This window comes from Microtus pennsylvanicus, chromosome 5, assembly GCF_037038515.1.
Source record: "Microtus pennsylvanicus isolate mMicPen1 chromosome 5, mMicPen1.hap1, whole genome shotgun sequence".
In the NCBI taxonomy this organism is placed as follows: Eukaryota; Metazoa; Chordata; class Mammalia; order Rodentia; family Cricetidae; genus Microtus; species Microtus pennsylvanicus.
This window is the reverse complement of record NC_134583.1, coordinates 61,694,204-61,719,319: the sequence shown is the minus strand read 5'-3', so window position 1 is coordinate 61,719,319 and position 25,116 is coordinate 61,694,204. Positions and strand designations below refer to the sequence as shown.

General features: G+C 37.5%; 1 protein-coding gene across 1 annotated transcript in view; it reads right to left on the bottom strand.

The window, feature by feature from the left end:
- The window catches only part of LOC142851324 (phospholipid-transporting ATPase ABCA3-like), a 123,914-nt gene that overhangs the window by 28,622 nt on the left and 70,176 nt on the right, over window positions 1–25,116 (bottom strand). Inside the window, exons 18-22 of the mRNA XM_075975192.1 lie at window positions 22,188–22,485; window positions 16,133–16,379; window positions 15,787–15,991; window positions 11,281–11,500; window positions 3,995–4,159 (exon numbers count right to left, since the gene is read on the bottom strand). Coding sequence (XP_075831307.1) covers window positions 3,995–4,159; window positions 11,281–11,500; window positions 15,787–15,991; window positions 16,133–16,379; window positions 22,188–22,485 — 1,135 coding nt within the window. The remainder of the gene's footprint in view (window positions 1–3,994; window positions 4,160–11,280; window positions 11,501–15,786; window positions 15,992–16,132; window positions 16,380–22,187; window positions 22,486–25,116) is intronic.

Below are 25,116 nucleotides of genomic sequence, written 5' to 3'. Positions count from 1 at the left end.
TCTATCATACTTTTCATTGAATATATCTATCATGCCTTTCATTGAATATATATATGTATGTCTATATATGTCTATATGATTAATGTTTATGTTTTTCACAATGAGCAATGAGTTTTTTCTGAAGTGACATTTGAAGTTTCCAGGAAGAAGATGGGGCCCCACAACAACCACTCTACCAGGTTGATATGACGTCATGATACTGATAGCGCTACTACAAGACCTGTTTTGGGTACCAGCTGCACAAGACGATCCCAACTTGGTTAGCTGAAATGGTGCACATCTTGTACAACATTCTGGCCAGACCTCCACAAAATACTCAGAGACTATTTGCAATTTTAAAAGACATTGATCTTGAAATTTAACATCATTTTACTTTTACAGGATCCCCCAGAAAGAACGTCGCCCCCATGACAGCTGGAAGTAATTCTAGAGGATGACGTCCCCTCTCCCAGTAAAGTTTGCCCTTGGGTTTAGGGACATCATTTAGGGGTTGGGAGGTTGGGGGAGGAATTTTATAAGCTCAGGGAACATTTTGAAAAAAAAAGAGGGATGATGGGATAATAGATTTATAATTGTGAGTTACTGTTTTTAGACAAATATATTGGTATTGATTCTTGTATATTGATACAAAGTTAAATTATATTGACTATTATATGCATGCATGTTTCTACCTCTGTTTAAAACATTTTTTATGTATTGACATATATTGTATATATATATATATTATATATATATTTATCATATTGCAGTGTACATTTCTACCTCTGATTAAGATACTTATATAATGTTTGTGTATTGATATATATTTACCATATTGCAATGTATATTTGTACAGTGTTTATATTTGGAGGTCATTATCCTCATTTGTTATACAGTTGTTTATTGTCTTAGTCTTTAAGTTAGATAGATATTGAGAATTATATAGATTAATAGTCATCTAAGTTTGTCATAATTAGACTAATCAGGTTCTTTAGATATATAGAGATTATACTCAGTATAGATAGATAATCTTCGACCTCTTCAAAGAGCTGTAGAAAATGGCCTTTAATCTAACTCAGAGTTTCGTGATAGTGAGACACAATTGCTCCTGGCAACACCGCTCTATTCCCGAGAGAATGTTGAACACCAAAGACACTCCACCTGGAGCCTTTCTTTTTGGCAGAATTGGCCTTTGGGCAAAGAAATGCCCATACCTCAACCACTGACAGAGATACAGTGCGTGCATCAGTGGATAAAACAGGACTGTCATATCCTGCCAAGACAAAATAAGATAGTTTTGAAAAGTTGCTTGCCTTTGAAAATGGTATGTCAGTTATGTTAGGCCTTAGCCAAAGTTGGTTGACTCAACATTGCAAACGAGACTTTGGGTGATTGCCCAGGTAGTCAGTTGTCTCTGTCAATTGTTGCACATTTTGGATATATCTCGTTTGTTAAGTAATATTTATTCCCTTCTCAGATCTTTGACGGAGTTGAAGATTATATAATTGTAGTTACTCTCTACATTATTTAGACTCTTTGAGATAGAATGTTTAGCAAAACTTTTGTTCTCAATATTGTTTGTTACATTTATTATTTGTTATTGTATATAGTTGTATTTGGTTTAGTTCTGTCTTATTTATACAAAAGGGGAAGATGTAGGGATAAGTCTCACCCCGTAGGGGCCGTGTTCGCCTCAGGCTATTGTTTACCTATAAATCTGGCGAGCATGCTAGCAGAGCTTGCTTCTGCTTTCCTGGTCTCCGCGGGAACGGTGGTTCTGTAAGTCTATTAAAGCTGTATATATTTTTACAATCTGTCTGCATTCATTTACACCGTTACACATGGGGACCATGGGAGAGGGTTGAAGGGGTGGGGAGAGGCAGGCAGGGAAGCAGAGAAAAATGTAGAGCTCAATAAAAAAAAAAAATACAGGCATTCATAGGTATACACTCTCCACTTCTAATGGATTTTGCTGTATCTCAAAGGTTCTGGTAAGCTGTACTTGTATTTTCACTTGCTTCTAGGACTTTCAAATTTCCTCAATGAGTTTCTCAGGGACTCATTATTTAAGCATGGTATAACTCACTGATCATTTAAGAGTACTAATCTCCTCATATTGTACAGTTCTTTTGTTGTTGACTTGTTATTTTAAAATGCAAGAAACTGCTTTTATTCTCTTACATTTCTTAGTATTTGCTTTATGGACTGTAATGTGATTTGTTTTATAGAAGGTTCAATTGGCTGCTAAGGAAAATAAGTATTCTATGGCCTTTTCAGGAAATTGTCATTTTATGTCTACTGTCACTGAATCGTTTGTCTATTGTTTTTTTAGGGAGTAGGTCTGGATAATCTATCAATAATAGTAGTGTTTTGAAGCCATTCACTATTGTTGAATCTAGACCAATCTGTCATTATGTTTGTTTTTATGACACTGGGTACTTAGTTGAAATGTGTTTATCATTGTTGCAGGTTTTTAAATTAAAACTCTAACATTTACTTATTATGCATGTTTCTGTGTATATATGTATAAGAACATGTGTACCATGTCCCATGTAGAGGTCAGAGGGTAACTTGTAGGAGTTAGTTTGCTCCTTGGGAACAAAATACAGGTTGTTATGTTCAATAGTACCCTTACCTGTGAGGCATCTCAGTAACCTTATAGATCTTCTTGACAGTCTGCTCCCTTTATGAGTATGCAGTGGCCGTCTTTATATATATATGGACTAGTTTTTTATTTAAAATGTACTTTTTAAAAATCAAAATATATACTCTTACTCTAGGTGACTATATGAATTTAAATGCTTTTGAAACTGTTCAGAAGGCAGCCAGAGCACTGAAAGAGCCAAGAGGTTACCACTGGCAATCCCGAGTTGCTCTCTTAGGCATCTATCATACTGATGTAAACTTACAACTAAAATTCTTTGGGATCACAGTCCATACCATCCATAAGCATGCCACTGACTTGTGCTCTCACAGTATGTTTTCTCCATCCCTTCACTGTTAGTCTGCATGTATCTTTCAAAGTGTCTATTGGTGATAATACACATTTGGATCTTGTTTTCAAATCAATCAGCTAAACTGAACCTATTAATTGGAGAAATTAGACTATTAACATTTATGATTGTTGCTGTTCTGGTTTGTTTTAAGACTGTTTATTCTTTTTTTTTTGGATTTTCAAGACAGGGTTTCTCTGTAGCTTTTTGGTTCCTGTCCTGGAACTAGCTCTTATAGACTAGGCTGGCCTCGAACTCACAGAGATCCACCTGCCTCTGCCTCCCGAGTGCCCGGCTTATTCTTTTCTTTCTCTCTTACTCATCTTAGAGCTTAATGGTTTACTTAGCTGACAGCTTTTACTTCTTTCTTAGTTCTCATTTATGATTCCTTTCATAAATAAATGCTTTCCTGAGTTCCCATGATTATGACTGCCTTCCTTATTTACCCATATATAAGGATTATTGAAGTATTTTCTACAGTGCTCTTTTATGGGGTCATGCGTTGCTTTGTCTTAGAAGGTCTTCAATGTCTATTGATTGTAGAAGTTAATTTGGAAAAATACAGTAAATTTTGTTATCAGTTAATTTACTCCCAGTGCTTCAAACACATTTATTACACCATGTGTGTTTATGGCTTCCAGGGTTTCTACTGAGATGTATGATATAATTCTGATGGATTAGTCATTGTAAGTAATTTGGAAATCCTCTCTTACAGTTTTCAATATTCTTTATCCTGTAGTCTTAACAGTTTAACTACAATGTGATGTCACCAGGTGCTCTCTGGTCATGCCTACTTGAGGTTTGTAAATCCCTCTTCTGTCCATAGGTTTCCCAAAATTTGAGAAACTTTCTGCATACATTTTATTGAACAGGTTTAGTATGTTTCCAATTTGCTACTCAGTTCATTCTACTCAACTGGAAAAAAAACCAGGTTTTTCTTACTTTACATAACCTTAGTAGAAGTGTAGAAAGTAAAACGGAATATAGTGTGTTTATGGGCCTGAAGAGTTCCCAATACTCACACAGATCACTACAGTCCATGTAAGTCCTTCTGAATTTCTTAGCACACAGTGTTTTCACCTCATAGTCATCAAAATACCTGCTGATACTCATTGCAAAGTTGTAACCGGGCAGTATCATTAAAGCTGTATTTATGAGGTTGCTGATGAAGTCAGGAACATCATTATCTGTAATTAAAAAATAATATATTAGTTTCAGTTATTAGAAAAGTAGTGAACCTCCTCATAAAAACCAATTTCCCCTGAAATAATTAAGCCATTCTTAGACAAACTATTAGACAATCCTTAAGACCACAGCTTTTGTTGCTAAATGCACCCACCTAGATAACTTGTGGAAAAATAACAGAATTAATAACACAAATAAGTAGATTCTGATAAAGGCGACTTCCTAGCATCTGCTTTCCTTCCTTTTTATTCTTTGTTTTCCTTTTCCTTTCTTGATGGGGAAGCTCAGCCAATCACATTTAGCTAGAGTGTGGCCGCCTGGGGCCAAGGAAGAAGGACCTGGAAATCCAGGTGCCCGCCCCTTGTTTTGCCTCTCTTGGCTGCATGTGGTGCTGGCTGGACCCCTCCCCCGGTTGTGTGAGTTTCTCATTTACCCAATTATATTCCTTGTTTTTGAGTTGGTCTGGTTAATTCTAACTACCGGTCGACCACGCCTGTCATTTGGCACCTGACCTTGGGGCTTTTTGGAACCCTTTAAGGCTCTAGACACCCGCACCAAATCTTGCGCCCCTGCCATACAACTTTCTCCTGTGGCCGTGGGGAGGGGGTCTGCTTTGCCGCCCAAGGTGGAAGGCCTCTCCTCAGCACAGACCGTCCCTCCTCTTCCCCTGCTGGTCTTCTGTGCTGTGCTCCCTTGTTTGTTCTTGCCCTGCCTGGCTTGGGACAGGGCTCAGGACCCAGGACAGAGAGTGGAATCATATCTCAGGGTTAAACAGGGCCAGAGAGAACCCTTTAGTGACTTTTTACAAAGACTAACTAAGGCCGTACAAATAGGGATAACTGATCCAGAAGCCAGACGTATAATAATTGAATCTTTGGCTTATGAGAATGCCAACATAGAGTGCAAAGGGATCCTGGGGCCTTTAAAGATCAGATCAGTACCCTTGGAGGAATGGGTCTTGCATACAATGAATGTCGATATATTTGACTATGGCACTGAAGTGTGGGTAGGAGAAGCAATTTCCAGTGGTAAGAGAAGGCATCAAGATACCAAATGCTTTTAATTGTGGTAAAATGGGACATATGAAAAGGGATTGCAGACAACGGATTTCCAGGAATAATGCCTCTTCTAGGAATAACAGTAACAGGAGGACTCAGCCTTCACGTTTATGGAGGAGATATGGAAAAGGCAGACATTGGAAAATGAATGTAGATCAACAAGAGATAGACAGGGCAACCTGTTACCATCAGGAAATGCAATGGGGGACCTCTTGCAGGCCCCCATGGCGAATGTGGTCCAGTCATTTCTGGTTACTGTGTAGAACATGTCTTGTTAGGAAAATTAGAAGGCTCCATGCCTGCTGTCAAAAGCAACAATGGTCTGAAGGATGAGATAAATGTGGAGAATGAGTCAAGGAATATGATAGGACAGAGGAGACATATATTCTGGCAGACTTCTATAAATGAACAAAGACCAAAGCTAAGAGTGTGTATAAATGGCATTTTTATTGAAGGCTTACTGGACACAGGTGTGGATGTAAGTATCATTACTCCAGAATCTTGGCGTCCAAATTGGCCTCTTCAGGAGGTAAATGTTCAGTTCGTGGGAATTGGAACCCTATCTTGGGTAAGACAAAGCATGAGATGGGTTGAATGCATAGAGCCAGAAGAGCAAATAGGAAAACTAAGGCCATATGTAGCCAATATTGCAGTGAATTTATGGGGTCGTGACCTATTGCAGCAATGGAATACTCAGATTAACATTCCTGCTGCTTCTAAAGCCTATATTTCTGAGGAAAATATTAAAAGATATTATAGATGGCAGAAACTGGCCATTTGGGCTGTACAAAAACACAAAGCAATTGATGACCCTTCAGAGGTACCAAGAGCCCTGCCTCTAAAATGGTTGACTGAGAAACCAATATGGATCAAGCAATGGCCTTTAGCTGAGGAAAAGTTGCAGGCTTTAGAACAGCTGGTACAAGAGCAATTAGATGCTCGACATATAGAAGAATCTACCAGCCTTTGGAATTCTCCTGTATTTGTTGTTAAGAAAAAATCTGTAAATGGAGAATGGTGACAGATCTTAGGCCTATCAACAAGGTTATTCAACCTATGGGCCCTCTGCAATCTGGAATTCCTCTGTCCTCTCTGTTACCAAAGAGATGGCCTCTCATAGTTATTGATTTAAAGGATTGTTTCTTTACTATACCTTTACAAGAAAAGAATAGAGAAAAGTTTGCCTTCACAGTGCCCACTTTTTTTTTTGAGACAGGGTTTCTCTGTGGTTTTGCACAGTGCCTACTTATAATAACTCTCAGCCTACTAGGGGAGGTACCACTGGAGTGTCCTCCCACAGGGCATGTTAAATAGCTCCAACTTGTGTCAATATTATTTTTGTGTGTCAATATTTTGTAAGTCAATCATTGGAAATAATACACAAGCGATTTCCTAAGTCTATAATTTACCATTACATGGATGATATTTTGCTATCTGATTCAAACATAGATACCTTAGAAAGACTGTTCGAAGAAGTAAAGATAGTTTTACCTAAATGGGGATTGCAGATTGCTCCTGAAAAAATACAGAGAGGAGATTCTGCCAATTATCTAGGTTATAAAATAGGTTTACAAAAAATTAAGGCACAAAAGGTACAAATTAAGAGAGATCGGTTACGGACTCTTTTTTTTTAACTTTATTTATTTATTAAAGATTTCTGTCTCTTCCCCGCCACCACCTGCCATTTCCCTCCCCCTTCCCCAACAAGTACCCCTCCCTCATCAGCCCAAAGAGCGATCAGGGTTCCCCGCCCTGTGGGAAGTCCAAGGACCACCCACCTCCATCCAGGTCTAGTAAGATGAGCATCTAAACTGCCTAGGCTCCCACAAAGCCAGTACATGCTGTAGGATCAAAAACCCACTGCCATTGATCTTGAGTTCTCAGTAGTCCTCATTGTCCACTATGTTCAGTGAGTCCGGTTTTATTCTTAATGAGTTTCAAAGATTGTCAGGAGACATTTGCAGCCTATGACCGGCTGTTGGGATAATACGTGACAATTCATTTAAACAAAACCCTGGATGGTGATAAAGACTTGAACAGTCCCAGAGAATTAACAGCTGAAGCAGAAAAGGAACTGACAATGGTTGAAGAAAAATTACAGGAGTCACATGTGGATAGGGTGAATCCAAAGCTTAGTTGTATTCTCATCATATTGCCTTCCAGAATTTCTCCTACAGGAATCTTAATGCAGAGAGATGATATTATCTTAGAATGGATCTTTTTACCACATAAACCAAGTAAAAAATTAAAAAATTATGTGGAAAAGGTCTCTGAATTAATTATAAAAGGTAAATTGAGGCTTCGTCAACTAGCAGGCATAGACCCAGCAGAAATTATAGTGCCGTTCACTACTGATGAGATGAAAAGGATATGGGAAGACAATGAACTATGGCAAAGAGCTTGTGCTAATTTTTTGGGAGAAATTAATAGCAAGTATCCCAAAAGCAATAGGCTTAATTTTATAAAGAGAAATTCTTGGATTCTTTCTCTAATTGTCTGTGATGCTGCAATAAATAGAGCCTGTACATTTTATACTGATGCTAATAAATCAGGGAAGGCAGGTTACAAATCAGAAGCATTGAGTAAGGTGGAACAAAGCCCTTATGATTCTGTCCAGAAGGCATAATTATATGCCATTCTTATGGTGCTAAGGGATTTTAAAGAACCTCTTAATGTAGTTACTGACTCGCAATATGCAGAAAGAGTTATCTTGCATATTGAAACTGCTGAATTTATACCAGATGACACAGAGTTGACTTCATTGTTTATCCAGGTACAAGACATGATCAGGAATAGGCTTTGCCCTATGTACATAACACACATCCGATCCCATACGGGTCTGCCAGGTCCTCTAGCACAAGGTAATGCAGACATTGATCAATTGTTGATTGGAAGTGTGCTGCAGGCCTCTGAAATTCATAAAAAAACATCTTGTCAATAGCAAAGGCTTGAAGAAAGAGTTTTCTATTACATAGCAACAAGCTAAGGAGATTGTAAAGAAATGCCCTACTTGCTCTTTCTATAACCAAACACCACTGCCTGCAGGGACTAATCCAAAGGGTACTAAAAGGAATGAAATCTGGCAGGTGGATGTGTTCCACTTCACGGGATTTGGCAAATTAAAATATGTACACAACACCATTGACATTTATTCAGGTTTTCAATGGGCAACCGCTTTAAGCTCAGAAAAAGCTGATTCAGTAATCACTCATTTATTACAAGTCATGGCCATCATGGGTATACCTGCACAAATAAAGACGGATAACGGTCCTGCTTATGTCTCTAGGAAAATGAAACGGTTTTTTGCTTATTATAATATTAAGCATGTTACAGGTATACCATACAATCCTATAGGTCAAGCAGTCATAGAAAGATCAAATCGCACTATAAAGGATATATTAAACAAACAGAAAGGGGTGGAAAATACCCCCAGAAATAGGTTACATAATGCTTTATTAACCTTGAATTTTCTCAGTGCTAATGAGAAGGGGACAATGACCACAGAAAGACATTTGATAATGGAAAAGTCTGCTGAATTAAATCAACCGGTTTATTTCAAGGATGTGCTGACCTCACAATGGAAGTCAGGAAATGTGCTGCATTGGGTAAGGGGTTTTGCTCTTGTTTCCACAGGAGAAGAAAAATTGTGGATACCATCAAAATTAATAAAGGTTCAGTTTGAAGAGGAGGAACCTCTTAGAAAGGAAAAATGACAATTCATCCACAATGATGACAATCATACTGATGTTAAGAAAAACATATAGGATGGGGGCAGGGTTCTCTTCTTATCTCCGCAGGTAAACACTCATCTTCAAAGGATTCAAGGGACCCTGGATGTTTCAACACTGACAGATGGAAACTATATACAACACAAGGATCAGCAATAAAATTGAATAGGTTCAGTGAGTGAAAGTATTATAAACATATTTTAAAATATGTATTAATGTGCATTTATTTATAAATATATAGAGCTGGTTTTGGAAGTTGGACTCTGGCTCAGTCCCTCTCCAATTCTAAGTCTGTTGGTAAGAGATATCCCAGAGTTTCTGTCTCATGTCAAGAGCCATGATATGGGACATAATAATGATAATAATAATTGATAAACTTTCTTTGCCTTTCCTCATATCTGTTTCTGTCTTTATTATACCTTTCATTGAATATATATGTCTGTATATGTCTTTATAGACAATGCTTAAGTTTCCCATAAGAAACAATAAATTTTCCTGCAGTAAACTTTGAAGTTTCCAGGATGAAGATGGGGCCTCACAACATCGACTCCACCTGGTTAATATGACGTCATTATGTTGATAGACCTGTTTTTTGGTACCAGCTGCACAAGACAGTTCCAAATGGTGCACATCTTTGACAACACTCTGGTTGAATCTCCTCAAAACACTCAGAGACTATTTGAAATTTTCTCAGACCAAATATTAATCTTGGAATTTTACCATCATATACTTTTACAGGACCCCCTAAGAAGAACGTCACCCCCATGACAACTGGAAGCAATTTTAGAGGACAACGTCCCCTCTCCCAGCAGAGATGGATATCATTTAAAGGTTGGTTATAATCGGTATATGGTTGAGGGATGGGGGAGGTATTTTATAGGCTCAGGAATGTTTTTGAAAAAAAAAGAGGGATAATTGGTGATGGGATAATAGATTGGTATTTGTGAGTTATTGTTTTTAGAAAATTATATTGGTATCGTTTCTTGTATATTAATACAAAGTTAAATTATATTGAATATTGTATGTGAGTATGCCTCTCTACCTCTGTTTAAAACATTTCTTATGTATATATATATTGTATTGATATATATATTTACCATATTGCAGTGTACATTTCTACCTCTGATTAAGATACTTATATATTGTTTATGTAATGATATACATTGTTTACATTTGGAGGTCATTGTCCTCATTTATTGCACAGTTATTTATTTCTTAGTCTTCAAGTTAGATAGGTATCGAGACTTATAAATGAATAGTCATATATATTTGTCATATTTATATTTAGGCTAATCAGGTTCTTTAGATACATAGAGATTATATTTAGTATAGATAGTATACTCTTCAACCTTTATGAAGAGCTGTAGAAAATGGCCTTTAATCTAACCTAGAGTTCCGTGGTAGTGAGACATAATCACTCCTGGCAACACCGCTCTACTCCCGAGAGAATGTTGAGCACCAAAGACACTCCACTGGGAGCTTGTCTTCTTCTTGGCAGAACTGGCCTTTGGGCAAAGAAAAGCCCATATCTCAACCACTGACAGAGATACAGAGTATCCATAAGTGGATACAAACAGGATTGTCTTATCCTGCCAAGGCGGTTTAAGATAGTTCTAAAAAGTTTTTTGCCTTTGAAAATGGTATGTCAGTTACGTTAGACCTTAGCCAAAGTTGGTTGCTTCAACATTGCAAATGAGACTTTGGGTGATTGCCCAGGTAGTCAGTTGTCCCTGTCATCTGTTGCACATTTTAAAAGTTTCTCGTTTGTACTTCCTGGTTGATCAAGTAATATTACTTTCCTTCTCAGATCTTTGATGGAGTTGAAGATTAGATAATTGTAGTTACCTTCCTCATGATTTAGCTAAACTTAATTTCAATATATTATTTAAACTCCTTGAAATAGAATGCTTAGTAAAACTTTTGTTATATGTTTCTTGCTTAATATTGTTTGTTGCTTGTAATTTTATATTTGGTATCGATTCCTATTGTATATAGTTGTTTATATAGTTGATATACCAAAAGTGGTCTAAACAGATAAACTGATGTGGAATTGTTTTTGACTTACGCCTTCGCCTTCAAATTATATTCCTTGTTTTTGAGCTGGTCTGGTTAATTCTAACTACCGGTCGACCACGCCTGTCACTTTCTCTTTTTCTTCCTCCTCCCTTTCCTCCATCTCTCATATACCTACTCAACAAATATTTGATGTTTCCAAAATCATAGGTTTTCAGATAACTGAAAAGTGTTTATCAGTTATTTTTTTAATTCCTATGTCATTTTATCCCCATTTATTCAATGTATTTTCTGGAAAAGGGGAAAATTATATGGTGTTCTTACCATAAAATTTCAGTAGGGTAGAAATGACGATACTGAAAATAGTTGAGAAGTAGTTAAACAGTGTGAGCTTGATGTAGGAAGTGGTGCTGCTCTGGAACAGGAAGCTTCCAAGATACGTGAGAGGAACCACACACCAGCCATACAGCATAAAAATCAGCATTGTGTCCACAAAGTTGTAACTCACAACAAATGCATCCACTTGGCAGACTCTGAATACACCCTGGGACAGAGAATAGAGGGGTAAAAGCAAGGTGAAGGATACTGTGCATAGACACTGTTTCAACTAGGCCAGAATGATTAGCTACCAATTTGGGTCATGTTTAAGCTTTAGCGTGAACTTAGGTGAACTATTTCCCAACTGAGAATATTACAATGAGCACAGTAATTGAGCTCCTCTTTCCATTTTTCTTCTCTTTGAAATAGGCTGTACTTCCCACAGCCATGATCAAAGACAAAAAAGATACAGAAAAAGACACTAGAAAACGGAAAGAAATTCTTTGCTCATGAATTTGGAATAATTGACATCGTGAAAATAACCATTTTACCAAAAGCTATTTACAGATTCAGTGCAACCCCAATCAAAAACTCCCATCTCATTCTTTGCAGAAATAGAAAAAAAAACACCTAAAATTCATTTAGAATCACAAAAAGCCCAAATGACCAAAATAATCCTGAAAAAAATAACACCCCATAACAACTCTGGAGAGATTACTATTACAGATATATTGTAGGACTATAGTAATAAAAACAATATGATATTGGCACAAAACCAGACATGTATATCAATGGAACACAACTTAAGATTCAAACATGAGGACACATAACTTCAGTTACATAAATCTGAAAAAGATTCAAAAGATGACCACCAGAGAAAAGACAGAATCTTCAACAAATAGTGCTTGCAATACTGAATGCCTACGTGCAGGAGAGTGATATGACCTGTATCTATCACTTTGTACAAAATCTAATTCCAATTGATCAAGACCTAAGTGTGAAACCAGAAACACTGAAATTGCTGGTTTCACCTTGACCTAAGGGGAGGATCTAGGTCCTGCCTCAACTTGATGTGCCATGCTTTGTGCAAGCCCATGGGAGGCCTGTCCCCTTCTGAATGGAGATGGAGGAGTGGATGGGGAGGGGGTAGATGAGAATGGAGTGGGGATAGGAGGAACAGAAGGAGGGGAAACTGGTTGGTATGTAAAATAAATGAAAAAAGTTATTATTTATTTTTTTTAAAGAAATGATCAGGTGAAGAGGAAACCCAGAGAGTTGTAAAATTGGACAACTGTTTAGTGTGGGAGGATAGAGAGGGGAATAGGAGGGCACAAGTTATCTAAAGGATGAAGTGGGAAAATAGGGGCTCTAATTAGGCAAGAGGGAGATACAGATGAAAGAGGGTAAAATAAAAGTAAGGACATTTTGTTAATATATAACTTTTTTATTTAAACTATTTTTAAAATATACATAGTTTAAAAAAAATCTCATCTGGGCTGACAATAGTCCCTCCTATAGCCATAGACCACCTATCAAAGTCCCTAACACTAGGCATGAGAAAACCCTTTTTGAGTTCTTGGCCCGGGCTGTCCAAGAGACTCCTAAAACATTATATAACTTATTGCTATTGCCATTGGTTCTAATCCCCCTTCAGATGTGGAAGGTGTGTCCCTATTCCCAAAGACATCACGCACTTCAGACACAGGTCCAGAGGTGCTGAACTGGATCTGACCCAGTGCTCTTCCCTGAAGACTAGCTTTTATTTACCATAAGGTATCATGTAAGCTTCCAAAGGAGGGAAGGAAGCAGTAGTTCTACCCAGCTATCACACCTAAGAACTGCAACGTCGACCAGATTAGCAAGCATACCTTGGTGGTAAGCAACAGCTCTTTAATTGGATTTAAGACCCACTCAACAAGAAGGATAACTAGGGCTGTTTCACAGAGAAACCTTTTCTCAAAACAAACAAAAAAGAAGGCAATCTTACCTTATGTTGGGAACCTACTCAACTACTCAAGGTTAGTGAAGTCATGGATCTTCAACAGCCACCAGCATAAAAGTAACTGCATTCTAAATGTTTGTCTTTTAATTCACAGGTAAACGTAGTCCTAACCCTTCACCAAGGAAACTCTCCAACAGATAGAGACAATTATAGAAAACCACAATTAATCAAAATGTAGAATGTGGAGCCCAGTCCCAAATGATACAACGTTTCTCACACAGTTAAAGCTCAGGGATCACTTTGAAAGGAATGGAAATATTGTTAAGAGACTGAGGAACAGGGAGTTTGCTGTGAGATTGTGTCTCCTACTAATGTCAGAAGCCATAAACCCACAAATTCTTACTATCATGAATGCCTAAACATGGCTTGAATAAGGACAATACTAATAGACATCCTAGAGTGGATGTCGGGAAAGCTCAGGAGGCCTTATTTCTAGACAAAGAACTACAGACTACCAAGGAATGCTAAGAGTGAGAGAAATAGTCTTCCCCAGGGAAGAGAATGCTAATCCGTTATCCAATACCAAATGGTCAGTCCTAAAGACATAGGTACATAAGTAACAGTATACAGACCAAGAGGTTTGTATTTATGTATTTAGGAATACACACAGACAGACAGACAGACAGACAGGCAGACACACGCACATGCACATATACATCAACAATAAAAGGAAAAAAGAAGCCATTGAATCTGTAAGACAGTAAGAGGGAATATATGGGAAAGTTTCAAGGGAGGAAAGAGAAGGGGGAATTGACATTAATTATAATCTCAAAAATTAAAAAAGAACTAATTGTGAATATGGCAACAGAAATAAACTGAACATATTTTTCAGGATGACTCTGAATAAGCGTGACAATGGGTTTAAGAGTAACTCTAAAGTTCTGACTGTCCTAGGTGGTTAAAAGTAGAGCAGTAACTTCTCTGAGCCTCAGTTTTCTGTCTATAAATATGATGAGTCATGTCAAATGTTTGTGGTGTTACATAAAGACAAACATGAGAAATAACATTGGTCACTAGCCATACATAGTGATATTGGTATAAATGTTGAAAATATATGCTTTTGTTTATATTGCTTTTTATCTTCCATCCAGGAAATAATATAAGTATGCCAGCCAAGTTTTAAGAACCACAAAAAAGTAATACCTAAGCATGGACATGAAAAGATTCAAGTTCAATTGATTTTAGATTAAATTTTTCCATTAATTTATAGTATGTGGGTATGTAGACATCAGAGGACAACTTGCAGGAACCAGCTCTCTCATTCCACTATGTAGGTCCTGGAGATTGAACTAAGATCACCAGGGTTGACAGCTTCTGCTGTCATCTTGCATAGAGGAGAGATTATAAAGTTAGGTAGCAGACCTGAATGAGTGAAAGATTTGAAAATAGATCCTCAACAAGATGGTGAGCTTCTCTTGCCCATGTCTATTGGACATGAACTATGTACCAGAGACTGGCATTGGCAATAGTAGCCAGCCTTGCATATGAAAAAAAAAGTGCTCCTCTCTCCACCTTGAGCCTTCTCTGTGTAACACACAGAACACACACTATTTGCTTCTCATATAATCACTCCTCCTGGACCCTGGTGCTCATGAGCCTCTTATAGCTGTTAAGGCCCTGAGTTATCTTCAGAAACAATTCTTGGACTATAAATATGAATGATATAAATAAATATGAATCTTCTTGTGGGAACCAAACTGATATTTTTTTCAAAAATTATAATCTCCAGTTGGTAATTCATAGTTCACCTTCCCTAATGGTAGTTGGTATTCTTTCTACTATTCTATTTTCAGTTCTGTGTCAACAGAAACAGTAAATGTTGTGGGGGTTGAGACAATGTATTATTTACAGTATTTGTCTTCCACACCTTCTATTTAGAAAGGGATTAACTTCTTTTATTCATATCTCATTCCTCTCAACTATGTAGTCTTTGCATCCTGTTTACTCAAAAGACGTAAAGAAAATAATGGTTGCTATTGTTTACTAGTGAATAAAATAATTACATTAAGAGATGGCATAATTCTTGCATACATACTCTCCAGACCACATTCTCAGTGTTTCAAAATGACTGCCAAGTCAAAACGCATTCTTCTTTGGTGATCATCCTTGATAAACATGGACTGTAAGTGTGGAGGATGAACAGTAATAGAAGCTGGCCTTAAATCTTGAATCTAAACTATGTCGTTCAGAGAGGACTGAGCAGGCATTGGCCTAGTTGTAATTAACTTATCAGTGCAACAGATTTTAGAGCAGATTTTGACAAGGGCATATTGTTAAACAAATATATGGCAGGAAATGATTCTCCTCAGTGAAAGAATCTGAGGCAGTATGTTTGTGTGTGTGTGTGTGTGTGTTTTTTATGAGGGTCTATAGTAAATCTCTGACATGGTAAGCCAAAGTAGTTTCAGATTACTTGATTACTTTCATTTTAGGATACAATCATTTGAGTAGAAATTAGTATGGACAACAGAAGGAAAAAGACTTTTGATGCAACTGCAGCTAATACTCACCAGTAGTACACAGGAGGGGATGGAGAAGAAGATGAGGTCACACAACAAGGCAGAGAGCCAGTACGTGAGCACACACACACCACTCAGGAACTGGATGTCCTTGGCTTGACTGATCCTTTCAGTCACTGTCTGGAGACTAAAGGTCCCCACCACCACAGAAATGCCAAAAGCCAAACACTGTACTATTTGTAATCCACTTACAGGCCTACAAAAGATGAAATAAAATATGAAATAAGCTATGAGATATAGGTAGGAAATACTGGCATTAGCTGTTTTTCAAATATGTATGGTCAAACAGCAAAGGTATGATAAGACTCAATTTCAGGAAAAGAAAAATCATACATACACTCTGTTAGGACCATTATAAGGGTGAGGCTGAGGCTTATTGAAGACAGAGATGGAAGCATTAGGTCCAGAAAGGGTCATAAAAAGAATGTTGTCTAATACTGCCAGGGATATTGCAGATGAATGGTATGCCTCATTATTAAAAAAAATAGTGAGCACTGTTTTGTTTTTCTCAACCTTAATAGAAAGTGCAATAATGCAGAAGTTACGACACTCTTTACTTCCCAATATGTAATCATTTATATCACCTAGGATAAAACAGAAAATGTTAGTGAGCCATTCTAGGTAGTATATTGCTTAGAACCTGTATTGGAAAGGAAGGATAAAAAAGTCGTGGGTTTTTATTTTTCCACTTAACATTTTGTTTTCCAAATTCTAACAATGGATTTTTTTAAAAAAGAATTTCACAGTATCATTAATCCTTACAATCATCTCACTGTACAATTCACAAACCAAACCACAGATTAAGAATATAGTATTTTTTTTTGAGACAGTTCTTGGCTGTCTGGGAACTCACTATGTAGACTACGCTGGTCTCAAACTCATAGATATCCATCTGCCCCTTCTTCCCAGGTGCTGGGATTAAAGCTGTGCACCACTATTTTTCCAGCTTCTTTATGTAGGTATTTAGTGCTATGAACTTTCATCTTAACACTGCTTTTATTGTGTCCCATAAATTTGGGTATGTTGTGTAGTTATTTTCATTGAATTTTAAGAAGTCTTTAATTTCTCCCTTGACCCATTGATGATTCAGGTGATCATTGTTTAATTTCCACGTGTTTGTGGGCTTTCTGGAATTAGTATTGCTCTTGAATTCTAGGTTTAAGCCATGGTGATCTGATAATTACTTGGTATTATTCCAATTTTTCATTCCAATCTGTTGAGGTTTGTTTTGTTAGTGAGTATGTGGTCAATTTTTGAGAAGGTTCCATGAGGTGCTGAGAAGAATGTATATTCTTTTTAGTTTGGATGGAATATTCTATAGATGTCTGTTAAGTCCATTTGAGTCATAACATCTGTTAGTTCCCTTATTTCTCTGTTAATTTTTTGTCTGACTGACATGTCCAGTTGTAAGAGCGGAGTGTTGAAGTCTCCCACTATTAGTGTGTGGGGTTTAACATATGATTTAAGCTTTAATAGTGTTTCTTTTACAGATGAGGGTGCCCTTGTGTTTGGGGCATAGATGTTCAGTATTGAGATTTTCTTTAATGGATCTTTCCTGTGACTAATATGAAATGTCCTTCTTTGTCTCTTTGGATTGATTTTAGTTTGAAGTCTATTTTGTGAGATATTAGGATAGCTACACCAGCTTGTTTCTTAGGTTCACCTGATTGGAAATTTTTTCTCAACCCTTTACTCTGAGGCAATGTCTGTTTTTGAAGTTGAGGTGTGTTTCTTATATGTAGCAGAAGGATGGATTATCCAATCTGTTAGCCTGTGTCTTTTTATAGGTGAGTTGAGTCCACTTATATTAAGGGATATTAATGACCAGTGATTGCTATCTCCTGTTAATTTAGTTTTCATTGTTGGTGATGTTAAATTGTGTTTTTTCCCCTTCTTTGGTATTTGCTCCTGTGAGATCATCAATTGTCTGTGTTTTTGTTGATGTAGCCAACTTTTTTGGATTCGAGTTTTCTTTCTAGTACTTTGTGTAGGGCTAGGTTTGCGGCTAGGTATTGGTTAAATCTGGTCTTGTCATGGAATATCTTTTTTTGTCCTTCTATGGTAATTGAAAGTTTTGCTGGGTATAGCAGTCTGGGCTGACATCCATGGTCTCTTAATGTCTGCATAATGCTTGACCATGACTTTCTGGCTTTCATTGTCTCCACTGAGAAGTCAGCTGTAATTCTCACAGGTCTGCCTTTATATGTTACTTGGCCTTTTTCCTTTGTAGCTCTTAATAATCTTTCTTTATTCTGTATGTTTAGTGTTTTGATTATTATGTGGTGAGGGGACTTTTTTTGATCCAGTCTGTTTGGTGTTCTGTACACTTCTTGTATCTTTGTAGGCATATCTTTCTTTAGGTTGGGAAAGTCTTCTATGATTTTGTTGAATATATTTTCTGTGCTTTTGTGTTGAACTTCTTCTTCTTCTATACCTATTATTCTTAGGTTTGGTCTTTTCAGGGTATCCCATATTTTTGGATATTTTGTGTTAAGCTTTTGTTAGATTTAATGTTTTCTTTGACTGATGAGTTTATTTCCTCTATTGTATCTTCAGTGCTTGCGATTTTCTCTTCCATATCTTGTATTCTGCTATTTATGTTTGAATTTGTGGCTCCTGATTGTTTTCTCATGATTTCTGTTTCTATAATTCCCACATCTTGTGTTTTTATTATTGTCTCTATTCAAGTCTTGAATAGCTTCTTTCATATGTTTGTTTTTTCTTGGTTTTCTTTAAGGAATTTACTGATGTCTTCCAGTTTTTTTGTTTGTCTTTTCCTCCATTTCTTTGAGGGAATTTCTCATTTCCTCTTTAAGAGTCTCAAACATTCTCCTGAAGTTATTTTTTAGGTCATTTTCTTCTGCTTCATCTATATTTGGTTGTTCAAGTCTTGCTGTTGTAGGGTCTCTAGATTTTACTGGTGTCATGTTGCTTTGTGGTGTTGCATGTGTTCTTACTTTGTCTACTCATCTTTTCCTCTAATTGGTGTGGTCAGGGCCGTATGTGATTCTGGTGATTAATCTTCCAGGTGCCAGTGGATCCAAGGCTCAAATGGTTGTTCCTCATGGTACAGTCAGTGCCACGGTTCTAGTTACCCATTGGTCACTCTGTGTTCCTGGAGGTCGCTCAGTACTCCCGGGTTTGCTCCTCTCCCGTGGAGCTTTCTGTCTGAGGCCGGCTCTGGTCTAGGTTGCTGGCTCAGAACTGTTTTTGTAAATGTCCCTGGTCTGGATCTGCTCCTATGGAGGTCCCTGGGTTGGGGTTGGTCCTACAAAGGTCTCTGGCTCCCATCTACTCTCTTGGAGGTCCCAGACTTGGGTGTGCCCAGACCAATAGAGGACCTGGCTCAGGCCTACTCCTTCAGAGGTCCCAGACTCAAGGCCAGACCCACAGAGGTTCTGACTCAGGTCTACTCCCTCGGAGGTCCCAGATTCATTCCCAGACTGCAGTGGTCTCTGGCTCTGGCATACTTGCTCAGCAGTTGCTCCTCTATACCTGCTCCTATGGAGCTTGCTGTACCAGGCCCGCTCTAGCCCAGGTCACTGGCTGAGTCCTGATCCTGTGGAGTCTGCCGCCTCAGGCCTGCTCTTACCTGCTTGTTTCTTAGTTCCATTTGATTGGAAATATTTTCCCAACCCTTTACTCTGAGGTAATTTCTGTCTTTGAGTTTTGGGTTTGTTTCTTGTATAAAGCAGAAGGATGGATCCTATTTTTTATTTTATTTTTTACCACTCAATTAGTCTGTGTCTTTTAAAAGATGAATTGAGTCCAGTTATATAAGATATATTAATGACCAGTGACTGTTAATTTCTGTTAATTTTTTTGTGGTAGTGTTTGTGTTTCAATTTTTTTTGGGTTTGCTGGTGTGAGGTTATCTGTTGCCTGTGTTTTTTGTGGATGCAGTTAGTTTCCTTGGGTTGGAGTTTTACTTCTAGTATTTCTGTAGGGATGAGTTTGTGGGTAGGTATTGTTTAAATCTAGTTTTGTTATGGAATATCTTGTTTTCTCTATTGGTGATGACTGATAGCTTTGCTGGAGCAGTTTGGGCTTGCATCTGTGGTCTCTTAGTGTCTGCAGAACTTCTGTCCAGGACCTTCCGGCTTTCATCATTTCTACTGAATACTCAGGTGTAATTCTGATAGGACTGCCTTTATATGTTTTTGGCCTTTTTCCTTTGCAACTCTTAATATTCTTTCTTTATTATGTATGTTTAGTGTTTTGATTATTATACAGTGAGGGGATTATTTTTTTAGTTCATTCTTTTTGGTGTTCTGTAAGCTTCTTGTACTTTCATAGGGATATCCTTCTTTAGGCTGGGAAAGTTTTCTTCTATGATCTTGTTGAATATACTTTCTGTACCTTTAAGCTGCAGTTCTTCTCCTTCTTCTATCTCTATTATTCGTAGGTTTGGTCTTTTCATGGTGTCCCAGATTTCCTGGATGTTTTGTGTTAAGAATTTGTTGGATTTAATGTTTTCTTTGACTGATGAATCTATTTCCTCTATAGTATCTTCAATATTTGAGTTCTCTCTTCCATCTCTTGTATTCTGTTGCTTATGTTAACTTTGTAGTTCCTGTTCATTTACCCAGATTGTCCATATCAAGAATTTCCTCAGTTTGTGTTTTCTTTATTGCCTGTATTTCAGTCTTCAAGTCTTCAGCTGTTTGAACTGTTTGCCTCACCTGTTTGATTGTTTTCCTTGGTTTTGATTTATTGATTTCTTCCAATTTTTTGTTTGTCTTCTCCTCCAGTTCTTTAAGGAAAATTTTCCATTCTTCTTTAAAAGTATCCACTATCCTCATAAAGTTACATTTAAAATCGTTTTCTTCTGCTTCTTCTGGGTTAGGATGATCAAGTCTGCCTGTTGTATAACCACTGGGTTCTGGTGTTACCATGTTGCTTTTCAGGTTGTTGAATGTATTCTTGCATCGGTGCCTACCCATCTCTTCCACCAATTGATGCTGGCATGTTTTTGCCTCTTGGTTCAATCCTTGCAGTTGGTGTCTGTGTCTTTGGGAAGTGTTCTTGGTCTGCTTTAAACTGTCACTGTCTGTGTCTCAGGGAGCCACTGAGGTCTCTCTTGGCCCACTCTCTTGGCCTGCTCTCTTGGTCTGCTCACTTGTTTCATTTTCTTGGTCTACTCTGTGCAGTCACAGCCTGTGCTTCAGAGTTCCTCTCTTGGTCCTCTGTGCAGGTGCAGCCTGTGTTTCAGAGTTCCTCTGAGGTAGCCAGGGATAGGAAGGCCTTGGGGCAGAGTGGGACTTCACTATTCTTTTTTTTTAAAAATGTTTCTCCTTATTTGTTTAGTAACCTACGAGGACCAACTCTGTAAATATATTCCTATATCCTGTATAGTGTATAGTCACTGATTTCTGTTAGATTTAATAAATAATTATTGCAGTTATCTTTATGCCTGGCTCCTACTGGTCAACCCTGTGTCTTTTTTATAGCTTCAAGGCCACTGGTGGCTTTTGTTGACTTTTATTGAGTCAGTGAGAGTTGTTAAAAGGGCTAACCCTCAGCTATTGTGCTATAAATCTTATTCTTACAGAGACCCCACAATTTTCTTTGAATAGTCATACTCTAGTTTGATATGTGCTTTTGGTTAATGTTCTAAAATGCTTGACTTAAAAAATTGCTTACTCAAAGTTCAAATTTGTCATAGACTAGGTCTTATTCTTGTTACATAGCAAAGATATTGAACAAGGTAGCTAAGCTCATTTTTAGCACTGTCAAAGATAACATAGAGAACACATGCAGTTATGGTTCTTACCAAGGGTACATGTTGAAGTAATTACCTATTTCATTTTCAGGAATTAGTTATGAAGCCATTGATTTATAGGATGACTAATATAAAAAAGGACAGTTTTCATACAGAGGAATCAGTAACTTATTCTGTGAGAGCTCTGGAAGAAAGCAGTAGTCTTTCAACGAGAAGAAAACATCCAATGCTGCCGGATGGTGGTGGCACACGCCTTTAATCCTAGCACTGGGGAGGTAGAGGCAGGCAGCACTCTGTGAGTTCAAGGCCAACCTGGTCTACAAGAGCTATTTCCATGTCAGGCATCAAAACTACACAGAGAAACCCTGTTTCAAAAAAAAAATTCAAAAAAATACAAACAAAAAAATCGAACACTAAGTTTCACAGCAGTACCACATTTTCATCTTTCTCATCCTTATAAAGGGTGATGCAATTAGCAGAGACACATACAGAAAAAAAAATCTCCATGAATAACTAACTTTTGTCGGTAGTTGTCTTGAAGTTTACCTTTGGCCTCTGATTTAGCTGCCTCTATGATACCAATGACTAGTAGAATGACAAAAAAATGGATAGTTAAATACCAGAGTTATATCCATTGCAAATGACAAGTCTTTATAGAGTAGAATCTTACCTCTTATTTTTCTTAAGTTTTGATTCTTTGACTGTAGAAAAATCTTAAGGTTCTTTTTGAGATTCAGAGCCAAATCAGAATCCCCTGAAATTGAGTAAGGAACAATGGTTCTACCATAGTGACTCAAATCCAATTCCCTTTCAGGTAAATCATTATCATCTAAGTGCAGAGATAATAAGAGATATGTAGTGACAACCATAATTACTATGATCTGTAGTAACATCAGCTTCCAGTTGCGCCACATGAAGAGTGCTCTTTTTATAAACATGGAACAAAACTGCTGGCGGTAAAGCAGAAACTATAAAGAGAAAGAAAAAATAATATTTTGATGATTAGAGATTTGAGGATACTCATGATGAAATCCATTCATCATGCTTTAAAAATTTATGAGGCAAAAATATGTGCATAAGATATAACACAAATGAATTTTAGTTAACTCCTGTAAAAACAAAGCAAATAGTTTATTTATTCAATATTTTAAGAGTATTAATACCTGGTTTCTCATTAGAGTAAAACTCTTAAGATCATTTTCTTTCATGAAAAGAAGGGCAGTTCTAGACTCAAACTCTTACATATGCTAGGCAGGTACTTTATCACTGAGTTATATCCATAATCCCAATACTTTCTTTATTAGCATTTTAAGAGTTTTTGATTAAAAATGGAAAACGTGGGATTTCACCTCTGTATGCTGTGATTATTATTAATGAATAAAGAAATTGCTTTAGACCTATAGCAGGGCAGAACTTAGGTAGGTGGGGAAAACTAAACTGAATGCTGAGAGAAGAAAGGTGGAGTCAAGAAGAAGCCATGTAGCTCCACCAGAGATGGATGCTGGAACTTTACCCAGTAAGTCACTGCCACGTGGCAATACACAAATGAATAGAAATGTGTTAAATTAAGATGTAAGACTTAGCAAATAAAAAGCTAGAGATGATAGGCCAAGCAGTGATTTAAATAATATGGTTTCTGTGTAATTATTTCTGGTCTGGGTGGCTGGGATGAACAAGCGGCCTCATCCAACAAATTGGCATGCCAATGTGGGTAACCACATCTACAGAAAAACCTGAGAAAGCTTAAAAAGGAATTCTAGACACAGAAGAACAGAGTTAAGCATGGCTTCCTGGTAGCCAGAATTTTGCTGGCAGTGTGTGCTGGAGTTCCTTTAAAAGAGGTCTTCCTGATTCAGCAATAGCAAAAGCTGCATAAGTTTAAAATGCAGGATTTCTGGGCTGTGCTGCCAGTGCAACCTCTGACTCTTTCAGGAGGCTGATAATTTAAATGAGGTTTGTGAGCATAGTCCTACAACTTCTTAATGGCTAGACATAGACTGGCTGCAAACTTGAAACTAAGGCAATGTGCACAGCTTGCAGAGGAGGTGAACAAACTTCCACCATGTTGGACAGTGTGGAGCAAGCAGGAAGTACTATATATAATCTAGTAATGCTCCAGCTTACAAGTTTTCAAGAAGCGCTTAGCATTTTAAGAAGTGCTCCTGGAAAGTAAAGAATTAGAGATACACAATAGGGCAGATTCAGATGTAAAAGACCTCTAAATGAGTCACAGTATTGGATAAATGTTCATAGGCTTGGGTGAGAAGAAAAAGAGTATGGACAGTTATAAAAGTAAATAAATGGTTTTAAAAAATAAAACAAAGTCTTTAAAGAGGCAGAGTACAGAAAAAGTAATACAGTAAAAATAAATAAGCCATGTAAAAATGGAATATACACAAGAGTCTGAATTATGTATATTGTGTTTTCTTTGAAATTTTTGTCTGTGAAGGAGCTAAGTAACAAACGTATATACTTTAAAGGTATCTTGACTTCAGAATTTGAGCCCAAGGATATGTTGCTTTGGAAAAGAGGTTCTTCTTTTGTTTCCACAGAGGATGAGAACCTGTGGATTCATTCCAGGCTAATGTGGTTTGATGGACCAAGACCCCCCTGAAAGGTTGTCTTGAGCACCCCTCAAAAATTACTTCACCTGGGGGCTGGAGAGATGGCTCAGTGGTTAAGAGCATTGCCTGCTCTTCCAAAGGTCCTGAGTTCAATTCCCAGCAACCACATGGTGGCTCACAACCATCAGGAATGAGGTCTGGTGCCCTCTTCTGGCCTGCAGACATACACACAGACAGAATATTGTATACATAATAAGTAAATAAATATTTAAAAAAAAAGGAAGTTTTAGCCGGGCGGTGGTGGCGCACGCCTTTAATCCCAGCACTTGGGAGGCAGAGGCAGGCGGATCTCTGTGAGTTTGAGACCAGCCTGGTCTACAGAGCTAGTTCCAGGACAGGCTCCAAAACCACAGAGAAACCCTGTCTCGAAAAACCAAAAAAAAAAAAATTACTTCACCCAATAAATAGCAAGAAGCACTTTGGAGAAGAACTACATCTATATTTCCAGATATTGTTTATAAATGTTTCTTTATATTTAAAGGGGGTATGCTATAGAGATTTGCATTGGTATTGATCTTGGTTTATTGATATAAATTTTAGGTCAATCTTATTATATGTATTTTTCTACTTTTGATTAAGGTGTTTGTGCATCTCATTTAAAAATGTAATGCATAATTAAGAAAAATAGGTTAAGAGATAATCATCTATAATAGTAAAGCTTGCAGTCATATTAGTTAGGTTTTCTAGCTGTACAGAGATATATTTCAGATGGATAACTATTCTTCAAACCTCTGAAAGACTAATAGAATATGACATTTAAAGTGTTTTAAGAATTTAGGACTTTTCATGATAATGAGAACATCTGTTCCTGGCCCAGCAATTACTTCAAGAGGAAGATGGGCATTGAAGAGGCTCCTTTTGGAGTTGGTTAGCCATTTGGGCAAGAAACTGCTCTTGCCTGTACTGCTAAATGAACTGGACATGGAGGACCTGAAGAGAAATGACTGCTGAACTTGCCTAAATGTGAGGCCATCC